A 16516-nucleotide genomic window follows, 5' to 3' on the forward strand; every position below is an offset into this window, starting at 1 on the left:
GGTGACCGGCATACAGGACATTACTTTCTTCTGCTCTTCAGCCTCCCAGTGGTAGCAGGCCAAGTGAGTGTGCAAGTGACTCATTCCCCTGCTAGCTTCAAAATGAATCACCGAAGTGAATCTGGAATATAGCGGGGCCTCATTATTCATTATGGATGTGTTTCTAAAAGTCAACAAGGGCAATTATGAGGCTAAGCGCCAGGCAGGACAATGAATTAGCATAGCAAAACAATGGGATGATAAACAATGGCCTTCTGCTGGAATTTTGTTGTGTTTTCAGGCATGATCAAGAGGTCACCACTGGGGACGCCTGGGTGGCACAGCTGGTTAAGCAGCTGCCTTCGGCTCAGGTCATGATCCCAGCATCCTGGGATCGAGTCCCACATCAGGTTCCTTGCTCAGCAGGGAGCCTGCTTCTCCCTCTGCCTCTGCCTGCCATTCTGTCTGCCTGTGCTCGCTCTCTCTCCCTCTCTCTCTCTGGTAAATACATAAAATCTTAAAAAAAAAAAAAAAGAGGTCACCACTGGCTGAACAGGGATTAGATTTCCCAGAGCACAGATGTTAGAAAGAGAATTGCAGGAGGTTGGGGCGGGGTGGGGTAGAGGGGTGCTGCATGGACAACGGGGTCAAAAGAAAGATTAGGCAGCCATCGACCAGTTTTATCGGCCACCAGGGCTTAGAATGACAAATAAGCACATGTTGAAAGAATAAATGCTAGTTTTCTCATTTATCACTTGTAGAGGCTAAGTTCTCGAGACTTCTGTAAAGACAAGTTCCTCATCTATAAAATGGGAATGACAGCACCTATATTGAAGGGTCATCAGAAAGAAAGCATTAAAAGTAACTGCAAATTATACAGCTCTTGGCAAGTACTTAGTGATCATTATTGCTCAAGTCAAGTTGGCTCCATTCTGGTAAGATGGGGATACTATTTGCTTTCTAGGAATTTTTCAAAGTTAGAGAAGATAATCCCAGAAAGGTACACATATTTAGACTTTTAAATGCTGTAAGCCCTTTCTCCCCTGGGATGATAGTGGAGGAAAAAAGCAGTAGAGAGACCCCCATAAATGTTTCCTTCATTCTTCTTTTTTTGCAAACTCTTGTGTCAGATGCTGACTTTTAATAGGTCTCAGTGCGGGAGCTGCTCTGTTACGTACGAAAAACCCCAACCCAGAAGCAGGTCGTCTACGAATGGTTTAGCACAATGCTGACTCCTGGCTAAGCACACAACGTTTGGGACAGGGATTGGCCCAGAAAGGCAAAGTCACAGCTCACCCGGTAGAAAACCAGGAAGGGCAGGCAGATACTGTGTCCACAAAATACAAATGGCTGGAGGCCTCAGGGCCTGTAGGGAGTCATGTCATCCCCTTCCTCACAGCTGTGTTCCAGGCCAGTCCTCTAGACTAGTGTGGTCCAGTAGAAACAGGACACAAGCTACATGAGTAGTTTTTTGTTCTCTGGTAGCCATGTGTGTGAAAGGTGAAAAGAAACAGGAGAAGTGCATCTTAATAATACAGCTTATTTAATTCAATATGTCTAGAAGGTTATCATTTCAACACATAATCAATATAAAAATGACTGAAAAGGTATTTTGTATTCTTTTTTTTCATATACATCTTTGAAAATCCAGAATTTATTTTGCACTTACTACATTTCATTTCATTTCTGACCAGACACATTTCGAGGGCTTAATAGCCACATGTGACTAGGGGCTGCCTTACTGGACAGTACAGCTCTAGACTACATTTGAGGGGTTTATGACCTAAAAACATTTTTTGTTACTTCTGGGGGTGAAACGCAGGGGTCACAAATAATTTTAAAAATGGGACTCCATTTGTCATCCCACCCAGTTGCTTAATGTTCTGCACATGGACGGAGGTCCTGGTCTACTCTTCCATGACCATGAAGAGCCTAAAGGAAAATTCTTTAGTTTAAATTTCTGTCATGGAGAGACTTTCTATCTTCTGATCTCCATGGACTTTTAAAGGCATGTAAAGCCACATTTAAAAATGCATCTATCATCTCTGCATTTATTTATCTTCTGGAAGTGACAGTTGGGAAGATTACTCATTTAAAATCAATTATGTTTCTCTCCTCTAACCCTGGTGTTTCTGGGGGAGATTTATGAGAAGCTGTGTTTCTTCAGGGAGGGACAGTTTGTTCCATGGTTTACAAAGGTAGAGAATTTCAATGATCAAATCGTTGCCATTAAAAACAAAAGAAGTCATCTTGGAGATGGATTAGGACTAAACATGTACTCAAAAGAATGGGCTGGAGAGAGAAAGGAAATTATTAAAGAATAAAGTTCTCCTTAGAGAACAATAATCTATTATATAGTCTTGGACTGTTGGACATGGGTTGGGTGAATTTTATAAGGGATAGGCATCAAAACCTGGCCATTGATGATCCTCCGAGTGGAAGAATATTCCTTCCAGCATTAGAGTCTACAGCTAGCTGAGAGGACAGCTGTGCTGCTGGATGAGACGGGAATTTTCTCGTGGGCAGGTTAAACCTTTCGGAAGCCTCTATCCATGTTACTTGTGAGTGGCCTGGTGTGGACTGCAGACTCATGGGTTGCTGGCTTGATGCTAATTACCTCTAAGGTCCAATTTTGCAAAGAGATGAGGTTTTGATCCATGAGCAAACATATCTGCAACATTAGGCCCCCCACAGAGGATGGGTGTAGGACAACCTACTGTCGCTGATGGGGCACAATGGTCTCCCACATGGTCTACAGGGAGCTCTCATGGAATTATTCCTCATTTAGAGGGATGCTTACTGTTTACAGGCATGGAAGTTGACCTCAGTTCTGCAGATGCCCTGGCTCTCTTTGGAGAACCATACAACACCCCTAGGTCTACAGACTTGGTGGGGTTATTGAGGCAATGGCTTCAGAGACTCTGGTAGCTTGCTCCTACCACCAAAGGACAAGGCACTCAGTCTCCTTTCTCTCTCTCTATCTCCATGTCTAAGGAACTTCACCTTTCTTAATCAGAACTACTTTCCTCGCTAGAAAGAGAAAGACGGAGTACTCTGTCTTGTGTAACAACAGGGATGACACCATGGTAGAATTTCCAGTGGGTTCAGTTTTATTAGTTGTACCACTAGAGGTGAATGGATGTCTGTTATGATGTCCAATTTTCCAGACGCGTGACATTTAGGAATTACCATTACATATCACCTTCAGTGAGCAGTAGTGAATATGGAAAAGCTTACTGAAGATTCACTCCCATTTAGAGTTTGTGTTCAAGTCAGAGGCCTTGAAAATTTGGTATGCCTGTGACCATGGCCAAAGCCTGGGCATCAGCCTCTGAGGCCATACTCTTCAATGGGGCAACCCAATCCAGATGTTGGGAGGAAGCTCAAGAAGGAAGAGAGATGCCAAATGCTAGAGGAGTAAGCATCCCTGGAGCCGGCTCGGCTAGCATTGTGGATTCTGAACACGACTTTGGTCTCCATGGTATTAGCCAAAAAGAAAAAATGGGAAAACGTGGAGACGTTAAGCAAATATCGTAAGAAATGAATTTGTAGAGTGAGACTAGTAAAGTCAGAGAGTTGTTTTTCCCCTGAAAGGTATTAATAAATGGCAGTGACAAAAAGTATGAATGTGGTTATAATGAAATTCTAATGTTTTGATAACCTGTATTAAGCCTCATTTTATCAGAAGATGCTTCTAGAAGACAGTATGAACTCTCTCTCCTCAATAAAAGGCAGAGGGTTTATTGAGACATCTTTGCCCACTAGGAAAATGCAAATGCTGGTGCCTACACAGGGAACATCATAGACGTTTACAAACAACTGTGACCACCTGGGGGTTGCAGAGAGAGACAATTCCTGGGACAAGAAGGCAAATTGAGCCACATCCTCAAGGCTATGAGAGAAAATGAAAAAAAAAAAAAAAAAAAAAAAAAAGGAGCTGTGATCTTTTTCCTAAAATCACAGCTTATTCAGGACGAAAAGTCAGTATTGACTTTAAGCTCAAAAGGTGCTGAACTTCCTGGCAGTAGCTGTGAGCACAGCAGAAGGAGGGGGCCAGACAATGAGCTGGGACTTGGGGAGCCTCTTGGAGAAAGTGGGGCTGCAGCAGAGTGCTGAGCACACAAAAGATGGGAGCAGACAGAAGGGTGGAGAAACCAGAGCCAGGGTGGGGGCAGGGGGTGTGAAACTGCTTTCTCCTTCCTCTCTCCAAGGTCAGCCTGAACCTCCTCTTTCCCTTCCTAACCTACCTGGGGCTTCACTTCTGCTGTTCCTCCCAACTAGAACGGCTCATCCCTTCCTTCACAGGGAGAGCTCAGTCAAATGGTCTCTGCTTTTGTAGGTCTTCCCTGAGCCTCTAGCCTAGGTTATAGCTCCTTGCTCTACGCTCCCACAGAATCCCACACAGCCCCTTCCACACCACATATCACATCGAGTATGACTCAGGGCTTTCCTGACCACTCCAGTGTGCACTGCACAAGGGCAGGGACCCTGCCTCATTCATGCTAAATCCCTGCCACCCAGCTTGGTGCCGGCTATCGAGAAGGAGCTCAAGACGCGATAGGGGAGTGAGCGGGCACGCTCTGTCCTATACATGATGTTGGGGGCTAACGGGAGGCAGGGAGAGGTAGAATCAGGAAGGGCAAAGAGCATGAAGTACTTTGGGAGCACAACGCAATGTGGGGGAGAGGGGCCAGTGTGGGAGGACATTACTGGTTATGTCACCTTGGGCAGGATATAAATGGAAAGGTGTTGGGAGGTAGGAGAGGTAGGAGGACAAAAAGGGAGGTGGCTGGGTGACAGGAACTTGCTCTGCTTTGTGAAAATGGGTCTTGTTCCACCTTCTCTTTGAGAGATCAAGCCCATTCACGACCCCTGTCCTTTGTTCCCAGCCCGGGGCAAGGACAAAAAGGCCAGGCAGCGGAGGGCAGGTGGGGTCTCATCTTGCCATTTCCACTAATTCCCTTTGTGACCCTAAAGAGAGCAAGAACCTTATTATCCAAGCCTCATCTTCCCAAGATGCAAAAAGGGAGAGAAAGTAAGGTGGTGCTAGGGAGGGAATAAGAAAATGTATTTGGGAGTGCTGGATATTCTACAGGAGGCTGGCTCCTCTCCACATTGCGAATTCTGGAAGGCTATCTCCTAGGTCAGCTTTTGCCATCTATGATTCAACCCACCCTTCTGGCCAGAAGAGAACTCCCCACCAGCTGGGTTTAGGAGGATTCTCAACTTCGTCTATCTCAGAGTCGCAGACTGTCCCTGGAGGTGATCTTTCCCAGTACCCCCAGCTGGAGGGACAGGCTGGTGGCAGCCAAGTGACTAGACCTAAACGTCGTGTTTGAACAAAGTAGAGAACTTCCTAAAATGTTACATGCTTGGGTGCAGTTCTGACTCTAGAACCAACCCTTTTCTCGCTCGATCCTGATTCTGTTTGGAAGGAAAAAATGAGGTCAGGGAATTTGAACAGAGGTGTCTTTATGAGCCAGCCGTGTCTTGTTCAGCCTCTAGTATTTATTTCTCTGTTTGCTCTTTGCAACTCAACACCAGGACTTGACCTTCTGTTGCTGCAGCTGTTTGGGAGATGAGGCAATTCAAACGTGAAAGTCCTAAGAGAAGCTGTAAAATGATGCTGCTGCTGATGACGGTGATGACGATGGGTGTGAGTGTGTACGTGTGGGGGGACTGGAAGAGAGAAGCAGAGGGGGTTGAGGGAGGGGGAGAGCCCTGAACCGCATCAGCTACCTGCACCTCCGTTTATTTAGAGAGACCTCCCTACTGTGCGGAAGGAAGTTGGTACAAAAAAGCAAAAAAACCCCCTCAGGATGGTATATTTTGCAGCATCAACTTTGGGTTTGACTTCTCTCTGAAAACAGTCAACTTTGCAGGTTTTGGGTACAGTTTGGTTTTCGCTGGGGACATTGGGTGTCTTGAACTTTTTCTTTTTTAAATTCAGGAAAGTAAGCCAAGAATTCTAAGTACTCATGTCCCTCTCCAATGAGACAGTGAAGGAAAGATTTCCAAGGGTGAGAACTGAATAAATACTACCGAGAATTCAAATATCCAAGGAAGGGATTCTGCCAAAATAAATCACACCCTCTAGGAACATTTCCTATAATTTGCTTTTCTTTTCTTTTTCTTAAATGTTCCTCTCTTACAAAAGGCTAAAAAGGTCAGAAGTCAGTGGCCAGCAAGTTGGACTTTCTCTCCAGATTTGCTGGGCCTTTCCAGGTTGGTGTTCGACACCGACAGAAATTTTGAAGATCCTCAGTGTAAAAAGCCAATATAAAATCACAGTTTATTGGGCAAGAAAAAATTGACCTTCATAAAAAGACTTCAATTTGTAGATTACTTGGTTCTCGTAAGTCAATGCTAATTTAAACATAAGAGACTAATTTGGAGAAGTTTTTATTCTTGCTGAGATGTAACTAACTTCTCTGAAATCGACTGCAATTTTCTGGGGAAAGGAAGGGAAGAAAATGAACTTCCATCTATTTGAATTATTTATATTTGTCATTTTATGGAATCCTGACAACACCTTAAGAAGTAGGGATTATTAGATCACTTTTGTGCACAAGGAAAGTGAAGCTCGGTGAGGCTGAGAAACTTAGCTGAGGCCACAAGTAGCACTGGGGTCTAACTTGGGCCTTCCGATGCCAAAACGATTGATCTTTTTCTCCACACAATGCTGCTGCCAGTTTCAGAAAGAGCCATCTCTGTCTTTTCCTTCCCCGTGTCACCATTTAAATTCAAACCTCCCCATCCATGCACGTGTCAGTGCAACAGCCTTTTAACTAGTTCCCAACACGTTAGATCCGTAGTTCCTGAGTCTCGGTTGAACAACTGCCAATCTGGTTGCTCTCTAAGGCAAGACATCTGTGGCCCAATTATACATATACATTAAAAACGCTATTAATATCTGGTCAAACTTGTATTAGATAAAATTTCTTAAAATACGATATGCTTTGGCACTGTAACATTTATTACAGGTGAAGATTAGCTTGCATTGGTTATAGAATTAGGTGCAAACATCAATGTGGTAAAATGTCATCCAGGTGCACCTTACAGCCTTTGCAAGGGACCGTGTGCTCCCTTCTCTCTAGCCTGGGATGTGTTCTCACTGATGTTGGCCACAGGCACTGAGAGGACTGCATCGTGGCTCTGGGACACCTGCTACCTCAGGTACCCCCTTCCACACCCTGCCTGCTTGACTGAGTCCCAACTTGCCTTTACCGCGCAGGGTAAGTCCTGTCCCTGGGGAGGCCTCCTGTCCCCTGAGACTACCAGTAGTGGCCCTTTCTCTGCTGCTCTCAGTTCCTTGCTCTCTTTGTCCAGAAAGTGACCTTGACGGCCATCTGTTCTGTCTTCTGAACTGTCCATGTCACGACCATGTCTCATGCTTGTCTGCCTTTTCACAGAGCCCTTCATGGCATCCTAGCAGCCGTTTGCTGACAGTGGTCATGCCTAACGAACGAGGTAGACATTTCCAGCTCTTGGGTTTGCTCTGGTCATTTTATTTTTGACAATCAGTGTTGTCAGAAGAGTTTACTAGAGACACAATAAAACAACTTCAGAGGAAAACGGAAGTTAGGAGTTTCAAATGCAAAAGGCTTCTCTGTGAAAGGGAAATGACTGGTAAGAACCGCGGGATCTTGGCGCCTGGCTGGCCAGTCAGTGGAGTGTGCAACTGGTTGATCTTGGGGTTATGAGTTCGAGCCCCAGGTTGGGTGTAAAAAGAACAGCAGAATCTAGGTGAACTTCTCATAGAAGGTCAACCAATCTTTTTATTCTGGATGCCCCCATTGTCATTTTCCCCATTGTTTGGGTGTGTGTTAGAACTCAGACATGTGGTACTTAAGTCAGTTGGATTTGTTGTTTCACCAATGAGCAGTTCAAGTGGGAATGTTTATTTCTTTACACAGACATACATCTGCTTTAAAGTGGCCCATATGCAGGAAGGGATGTCTTACCAGCACACATAAAACAGTGATTTTTAATTATCCTAATTGCTTAGGAACCCAAGTGATTTAAAAAGTTGTTACCCTCTTATGATTATAGGATTAAATTAACGAATTCAATACTAAATCATATACAGTATGATCACAACTTAATAAAGAAAAGATATGGGGCGCCCGGGTGGCTCAGTTGTTAAGCGTCTGCCTTTTGCTCAGGTCATGATCCCAGGGTCCTGGGATCAAGCCCTGCACTGGGCTCCCTGCTTGGAGGGAAGCCTGCTTCTCTCTTTCCCACTCCCCCAGCTTATGTTCCCTTTCTTTGTGTGTTTCTCTCTGTCAAATAAATAAATAAAATCTTAAAAAAGGTAAGAAAAGATAAGGGCAAAAACTCTATTAACTAAACAAACACATTTTTGGTGAGCGTAAGAAATGGTAAAAAGAATGCCATAGGGGATGATCACAGTGGGAAAATCCACTGGACTGAGCAGTATTTTCCAAAGAGTATCTACAAGCAGTGCTTGGGAGGAAACTAATTGCCTTCCTGTCTTCAAATGCTGGGGGCCACTGCAAGTCCACATGGTTTCAATTCCAGTGCTCCTGCAGCTACGGTCGGACCTCCCTTCCCATTTTCCACGAAGCTTCCCTCCTGGCTCCATCATTCCTCTGAACCTAGGTCACCAAGGTCACCATAACCTTTTTAGTGCTAATCTAATTAAAGGACTGGTGGCGCTTTGCATCTGAATTTTGTATCGCTGGACCCTGTTGACTCCATGCTCCTCAGTGATGTATCTTCCTCTCTCAGTTCCACGACCCCAGGCTCTCCAGCCCAGCCTGGGGTCCTTGCTCAAGCTTCCTTCTCTCTAGGATCTCCTCCCTTCTCAAGTCTCCTTCTGCCCTCAGCTTAAATGTCACTCTTAGAAGCTGGTTTTTACTCTGGTCTGGTGACATGCCCTTTCTGGGTGTATCCCTCCTGCCTCCTGTGCTCCGCTCCCTCACACAGCCTTTCACGCAGGCGATGTTTGGAGACTTGACTGTGTGTCCCTGCTCTTTCAGGGTGAGAACGCTGCTTGTTAGTCAGTGAACAGCCAGCACAAAGCCCGTGCTCATCTCACAGAAGATGCTCAACAAATATCTGCTGAGCGTGTCAAGGACTTGAGGATCCCCAGGATCCAGCAGTCCTGGATTCAAGCCCCCGCTCTGCCCCTTACTGTTAGGAGTTAGCTGGACACTTGGGTAGTCGGGGCCCGGGTCCCCAACAAGAAAACAGGGAGCTGGGATGTGAAGGCGAAACCGCACCAGCATCCTGTTTCACAGCTCAAACGAGACCTCAACAGCTTCCTGTCTGGCAGCCTCTGCAGAAGTAACTTTTGCAAGACATCCTGAGACAAGACAATTAACCATAAAACATCGGTCACTGTCACAGGTCGAGGCAGTTCATCCCCACGTGTCAGCCCCAAAAGACCATCAACACGAGAACAAGAACCCAATAGGTAGACAGGTGCATGATCAAAGCCCTAATTGGCACACGGTAGCAGCCAATCCACAGGGGACCCCCACTCAGCTTGCTCAAGATAGTTCTGTAAAAGAGCTTATAAAAACCCCTAGATCTGAATGCCCAAATGGCAACCCTCTCAGGTCCCCTCCCTCTCTGGGAGCTTTGTCCTGTCGCTCGAAACACCTTGCCTTTCTGCCCACCACTCTTGGTCTGATCCACCTCTTCATTCTTTGAAGTGGCATGACCAAGAACCGCAGGCACTAAGGGACTAAATCTTGTAACCTTACCAGCAGTGTGCCCTTGGCAAGGTTAATATCCTACCCTAAGCTTCAGTCGCTGCTCTGTGAATAGAGGTCATTGTCATTCTCCAAATGACTGTGAATGGGTTTGTGCTTCCAGAACCACCTGCGGTTAATACACTACCTGACCCTCCCTTCTCCTCCAAGTCCTACACTCAATTCCAGGAAGCCAAAATTCAGGCCTGTTCTAATCGATATCCCTAGTGCCCAGCACCGTGATGGGTTCTTAGTGGGAGCTGAATAGATTTTTGATCAAGAAATGCTTGAGGGAAGGCAGCCAAGTTAAAGACAGAAGAAGAAAGAGGTAATACAGGGAATGTGGAGAGCAGGGAAAAGGGAGGGGAACAGTACAGACACAGTCTCTGAGTTGCTCAGGTGGCTCATCTGCTTTCGAAGGACTGGGCTGAGCGCACTCTCTGCCCTCTGAGATAACCTGCCTCGGCTCACTCTGGCCTCGGTGCCAGTAGGGAGGCTTGGTGCCCATGTGACCGGCCTCACTCCCTTATTGGAAACAGCTGCACAGACAGCAGCCAGGGGCTGGAGCTCCAGGAGAGGATTTCACAACCTCTGGGGCCGAGCTTCAGATAAGTTTCAAACATTGTTTATGTACATTTACGTGTGTGTTTCCCGGGGTCTCGGGTCTCTTCAGATGGCAAGGACGCCCAGCCTGGCCAGATAGGCTCAGAGCGTGCCTGAGTTTTTTGTTTTTGCTGATAGTAATGGAATGTACCGGTCTCCCGCCGTCAGATTTGGGAGAGACAGAAGAGATGAAAACAAAGAAGACAGCCAGTTCTAGTGGGTCCCTCCCAGAGCACATGAAGGGGGATGGCCCAAATGGAGGGAAAAACAACAGGGGAGGGGTTAGACTGGTCAATATATCCGTTGAATTCCATCCAGAAAAAACCAGAGTTACAGTTCCTCTTTTCCATCCTTTTCCCCTAAGCAGTAACAATAAGATAGGGGCCCAAGCTGATGTTAATCTTCCTGGTAGGAAAGGGCTTGGTGAAAGCCCATGAAAACAATCATCATCCATCTCCCTTATGCCTGTGAGACATAGGAGACAGCCTGTGAGACATGTGGAGAGTTGCCTTCAAATTGATGGAGAAGGAAAGGGAAGACGCTGTCTTGGATGAGAAATAGGGAATTGGACTAGATCACTGATTCTTAACCCTGGTTGCCATTAGAACACCTGGGGGAGCTACTAAAAACCCAGTGTCCAGACATCATCCCAGATCAATGAAATAAAACCTTTGGGGTGGGATCCCGGGGTCAGTGGTTTTTTTTTTTTTTTAAGATTTATTTATTTATTTTACAGAGATAGAGTGAGTACGGGCAGGAGAGGGACAGAGGGAGAGAGTGAATGAGAATCTTCAGCAAACTCCCCGCTGAGCACAGAGCCTGATACGGGACTCAATCCCACCACCCTGAAATCAAGTCCTGAGCCAAAACCAGGAGTTGGATGCTCAATCGACTGAGTCATCTAGTCCCCTGCCAATACCCACACAGCATGTCAGTGTTTTAAAGCTCCCCAGGTGATCACAATGTGCAACCAGGTTGAAAATCACTGGATTCCATGAAACCTGATCTCTGAAATTCCCTTATATCCTTGCATTTGAAATTAGGGTGTTCTTTCTAAGTCAAGTTATTTTTGGTGGGTTTTTCCTGGTCTTTGCAAGTCTGAAGTCTCAGAATGTCACACTGAGATATGTGTTTTAGAAAAAGCATAGAACAGTTACATATTGGAGGCAGGGGGATGGTTCCAGCAAAGGGTATCGTGTGCTTATTGAACTCTACATTTTCGGAGAAGATGTGTTGCTGATTTGCTACTTAAGTGGTTTCTTCTGGCACCTTCTCTTGTGTATTGGCTCAAGGCTTTCCTGGTTGGGTACCAAGGAGCAATAGGACTGTGAGCCCACCCCAGGAAGAAAAAGGAAGCAGGGGGGCGGGGGAAGGAGGTGGGTGGGAGGGAAGGCAGACTTGAAGCTCATGTCTCCTGCTGTGGTCCCATTCATGTTTTCCCTGACCTGGGGCTTGGACGGCTCTGAGGCGGTGGGCGCCAGTCCCAGGGAAGGGTGTGGCTCTGGTCTCCAGCCTCTGTAGCCCTCAGCTCTGTGGTGGAGGTTGGAGTCTCCCTGGGCAGGCAGCCTCGAAGGCTCTGTTGGTGGGCCCCTGTCTGCCTCTGTAGGGCTGGGGTGGGTTAACTGTGGGGAGGATGGGGCAGACAGGAACAGAGAAGGGAGAACTGCCAGGTTTCTGTGAGGTCAACATGTGTTTGAAACGATTCAGAATGCAACGGAGAATGTAATTAGGTGATTTTTGTTTTTGTTTTTGTTTTAAAGGAAAAATTCAGAACCTGTGACTCTTGTTCACGAGCACATGTCTGGATGTAGTCATTTCGAGTTTATGGAAAATGTGGTCAGGCCCATAAATCAGGGCTGAGGAATTCTTACAGAGTCATCACCGTGTAAGTGATGCGGATCTGTAGTGAGTCTCCTGAAGTTATGCAAAACAAAAAAGAATAAGCATGTAGACAAAACTAGAACATCATCCTCTCTCCCTTGGGATTCTTTCCTGAGTTGCCACAAGGCAGCTTTGGTCCCTTCCTACCTATTCTGTGACCTTCCTTGAGTAACTCCATGCATATGTCAAGATGTCTGGGGCCTTGTCATGATTACAAGGACACAGTTCTCAGCTTCTGTTTCTCCCATGTGTCTTAAAATTTTATCAGGATTTCTATCAAGAAAGCCCATTTAAAAGTAGGCGGGACAATAATCCATTTGGGACAGTGCTGAGAATATGGTCAATTGTATCCTAATTCTTAGACCTTCTGTACTTCAAATCTATTACTTTGTGTGATCAGAGAATGAAAACTCAAGGCAATATTGTGTTTCTTAAAAGTGTAGAGCACATCTTCAAATGTTAACACAAACTTTCATTCAAAATTCTCAAATAGGAGATTCAGTCTAGGTGTGATTCATTAGAGGATATCCTATTGTTGTTGGACTTAACTCTTTGGCCTTTTCATGCCAAACACTGTTGGTTCTTATATCTTATCCATGACACCATCCCGTACGACTTCTCAGGTTGATTCAGCTTATGAATATGTTTCTGCCAAACCGGTCAGTGGGGGATGGAATGCTAACAAATCTTAGCGGAGAGGTTTCTCAGGTGTTCTGAAGAGATGGGCTTGTATACTCGACCAGCATATTCTGTCACAAAAAACAGTACCGCTGAACCTGAGTTTAGGTATCTAATTGGTTTCTTTCTTCATCTGTTAGATGAGGGTCATGCATGCTGAAAAAACTTCTTAATTTCCCACACAAACCAGATGTATAAGGCCAAACACCACCCCAAGTTTACCAAGTTTACAGCCTAGGCTCATTTCTGTTAACTGTAGACTTTTTACTTTAAATTTTGCTATCTCAGTGTGTCCTTATGGCCTTTCACAGACAAACTACGAATTCCACATGACAGAAGAGCAACATCAGGTCTGCCTTTATATGACCTGGTTTCTTGCACATCATACTTGCTTGCTGTCCCTGCCACAACCTGTAGGCAGGAAGGGCAAACTGCACAAGCCTTGAAACTTTAGACCAAATCTTTCAGCCATTAAGCCACCCACTGTCACCAGGTGCATAGGAAGAGGGGAGGGGCCTGGCTGGTAGGCTGTGCTCTTTGGTTTTATGAGTTGTCCCATGTTGAAGAGTGAGCAGGGTAAACAAGTGGGTACGCCTGATAGACATCAGTTGCAATATGCTTTGAGTTTATGCATCAGCCCTTCACAGATGGTAAAAAAGGACGAAATAAATAATGACAGTTCTATTTGCCATTGCTTGAGTGATGCCATTGCTTGGTGAACTGTGTGTTCACCACTGGACCAACTTCTTTACAAACATTACCTTCTCCAACCAACCGATGTATCATCTACTTTATAAAGCTGAAGTTCAGAGAGTTTAAGTAACTTGCCTGGAGTTCTCCTGCCTAAAGGAAATTCTTTATCTGATTTGAAAGGGGTTCCAAGTCAGACACCTTTATTTTGCTTTTGGGTTAAGAGAAGTGGATGGAAGATGTAGTTTGCTGAGAGTTGAGGGAAAACTTGGTCCTAAGCTTTGTTTTATAAAGTTTAGGGAAGAGAGACGAGCTCTTACAAGAAGACAGAGCAACAATGTGATTTCGGCAGAACTGGAGCTGTTTCTAGCATTTTCGTTATGTGAACACAAGTTACTCAGCTTCTCTTGTCCTTCATTTTCTCATTGACAGAATGAAGATGGGCCAAATGGTTCCTAAGGGTCTCTGCTGGCTCCTCCCTTTCTGCCTCCCCTTAGTTGGAGACTCTCCATGCTTGGGCCTGACCATTTGGGGCAAATCCTCACCAGGGCAGAAGGCCCTTCTGAGATCTTGGACTAGTTGGGCACAATACCTGATGGAAGTTTGTGGGAGTTTTCTGTGGCCATCTTGTGGCTCATCCCATCTTGTGGCTCTGGCGTCTTGCTGGTCACCATAAGCCACTGCTCTGGGGAACAGCAGGCCTCTATCCTGGCACAGCCTAGGCAAGAGCCAGCCTTGCTTCTTTCACTCATTGTACATATGAATTAAGAAGCTCAAGTCCTAGGAAGTTTAACTTGACTTATTTCTGTCAAAATCCTTTCCAGAAAAAACAACACTCAAGGTCTTATAGAAACCAGAATTTTTAAAATTAGTATCTGTTTTCTCACAACATAAAATAATAGCTGCATATATCTGGAGTTATTCTAGTTCAATGAAGTCAGAGGGAGAGAGAAAAACAATGTGTGTGTGTGACACCATGAATGAATCCTACCGTGTCTCCCGGCTGTGGACGCATCACAGACACACGATCATATCCTTTCCTTAGTAGGACCCACAAGGCATCCAGTTTTCCCTGCAAAAGGCAAAAACAAAAACAAATGGACCCAGGTTACAAATGAAACCAGAGCAGTGGACAGCACAGACACGTTATCATGTAGAACTTTCCATGCTTCTTCAGTCATGTGAACAATATACCACTGGCAATGTGGTTGTAAAGGCTAAGTGACTCTCCAGGCCCTAAGTTCAGGGGTCTGCAGGAATGTAGGGGGAGAAGAGACCCATAACAGAAGGCTCTGTGCTCATGAGGGTACACCTGAGACTAGGGGACAACCTCAGATTTGCAAACACAGAATTCATTCAGGCTCTCAGCTTTTGCTTTTACCACATTTCCAGCCATATCCTCACACCATGGATCTATCCTTCCAACTTCCACTGAAGTTTTTTCTTCCCACTTAATGCCCAGAGTTCACGAATGAAGCAATGATAACAAATTCAGGAAAATTACTTAAAGGAAATGTCAATGGAGCAAGACCAATGAAAGGGCCCTGGGATGCTGATCCCTGGCTGTCCCCTAGGCTCACTCAGCACTTGCTCACTAGGACTTGCTCAGGTATACCAGGCTCGAGGGACGGATGACCAAACATCCCAGATCACAACCCCTTTAGACTTGTAGGTAGTGGGTTGAATCTGGGAAGAGTGGGTCTGTGAGTGCTGAAGTTTTCAGTGTGTGATAAAGGGAGTCTACTCCCTCTGGCCATTCTTGTTCCCCAACCATGTTGAAGGAGGCCGATTTCCCCTGCTGCAAATACTAAAAGGAGACAATGACATTTATTTAGCTTTTCTCTATTAACCTTTAATATATTATCTTCCAAGGCAGAAAGGACTTTGAAAATATGATTAAGTTAAGGATCTCGGCAGGGTGGAGAGGGTTATCCTGGACTATGCAGGTGGACCCAATGTAACCATGTGGATAGAGCCTTAATAGAGCAGGAGGGTCAGGGTCTGAGAAGTTGTGCCAACAGATGGAGAATCAGAGCGATACCTCTGAGGAAGATTCAACTCATGGTTGCTTTGGAGAGGAAAGTGGGCCAGAAATCAATGAATGTGGGCAGTCTCTAGACTCTAGAAAGGCAGGGAGATGGATTCTCTCCTGGAGCCTCCAGAAGAGATGTAGCCCTGGCCTTGCCTTGATTTTAACCTAGTGAGACATATTTTGGGGTTCTGTCCTTCAGAACTATGGAATGATAGGTTTGGTTTAAGTCACTAAGTTAGTGGTAGCTTATTACAGCAGCAACAAACTGATGTAGCCCTTTTTAATCCCTGACATAGTCTATGTTTATTTGCCTATTGTCTGTCTCTGCCAACCAGAATGTCAACTCCAGGAGAGCAGAGGTGTCAGCTGGGTTTGTAAATTGCTGTCTGTCCAGTCCTAGGAGAGCATCGGGCGCTCAGTAGATATTGGATGAATGACTGAATTCAGTGCTTCTAATTGCTGGGCTAGGTGCTATCACAAGGGTCTTCTGGCAAAGTCCAAAAGGATTAGGGAGAGGAAACACAAGGTCAGACTAACAACTAATTTGCCTAGGCACACAGCTTGTAAATTGGAGAGATGCAACTGGACCCCACAGCTGTGTAATTCTAAAGTTCACATACTTTCTATCATACAACCGTAGATTCTTTCCTGTGAACATCTTTCTGGCTAGAGTACTTGAACTTAGATCCTTTAGAATAGGGTTTCTAACTCCTTGGTTGCAACTCTTCAAGCCCTCATGAAACAATGTTGTGTATTAGGACCAAAATGTTTAAGAAGTAAAACAGGAGCGGAAGGGAAATACTTGAGCCATTTGCCCATGGCGAAGATAACTATCATTTTGTGACAAATTCGTATCAGTTAAATTTGTCTGGGCATGTATATGGTTGGTGTTTGTGTGCCCACACAATGCACACACAGGTACATACTGGGCTGA

General features: G+C 45.4%; 1 protein-coding gene and 1 long non-coding RNA gene across 3 annotated transcripts in view; one reads left to right on the forward strand and one right to left on the reverse strand.

Annotated features, from left to right (window-relative positions):
* Positions 1-16516, forward strand: part of LOC309871269 — a 78942-nt gene that overhangs the window by 56254 nt on the left and 6172 nt on the right. The window lies entirely within an intron of this gene.
* The window catches only part of ANTXR1 (ANTXR cell adhesion molecule 1), a 218381-nt gene that overhangs the window by 30337 nt on the left and 171528 nt on the right, over positions 1-16516 (reverse strand). For both annotated transcript variants that reach the window (XM_082744116.1, XM_082744115.1), the window contains exon 17: positions 14542-14622. In XM_082744116.1, coding sequence (XP_082600242.1) covers positions 14542-14622 — 81 coding nt within the window. The remainder of the gene's footprint in view (positions 1-14541; positions 14623-16516) is intronic.

Source organism: Mustela nivalis, assembly GCF_964662115.1.
Source record: "Mustela nivalis genome assembly, chromosome: 8".
Lineage (NCBI taxonomy): Eukaryota > Metazoa > Chordata > Mammalia > Carnivora > Mustelidae > Mustela > Mustela nivalis.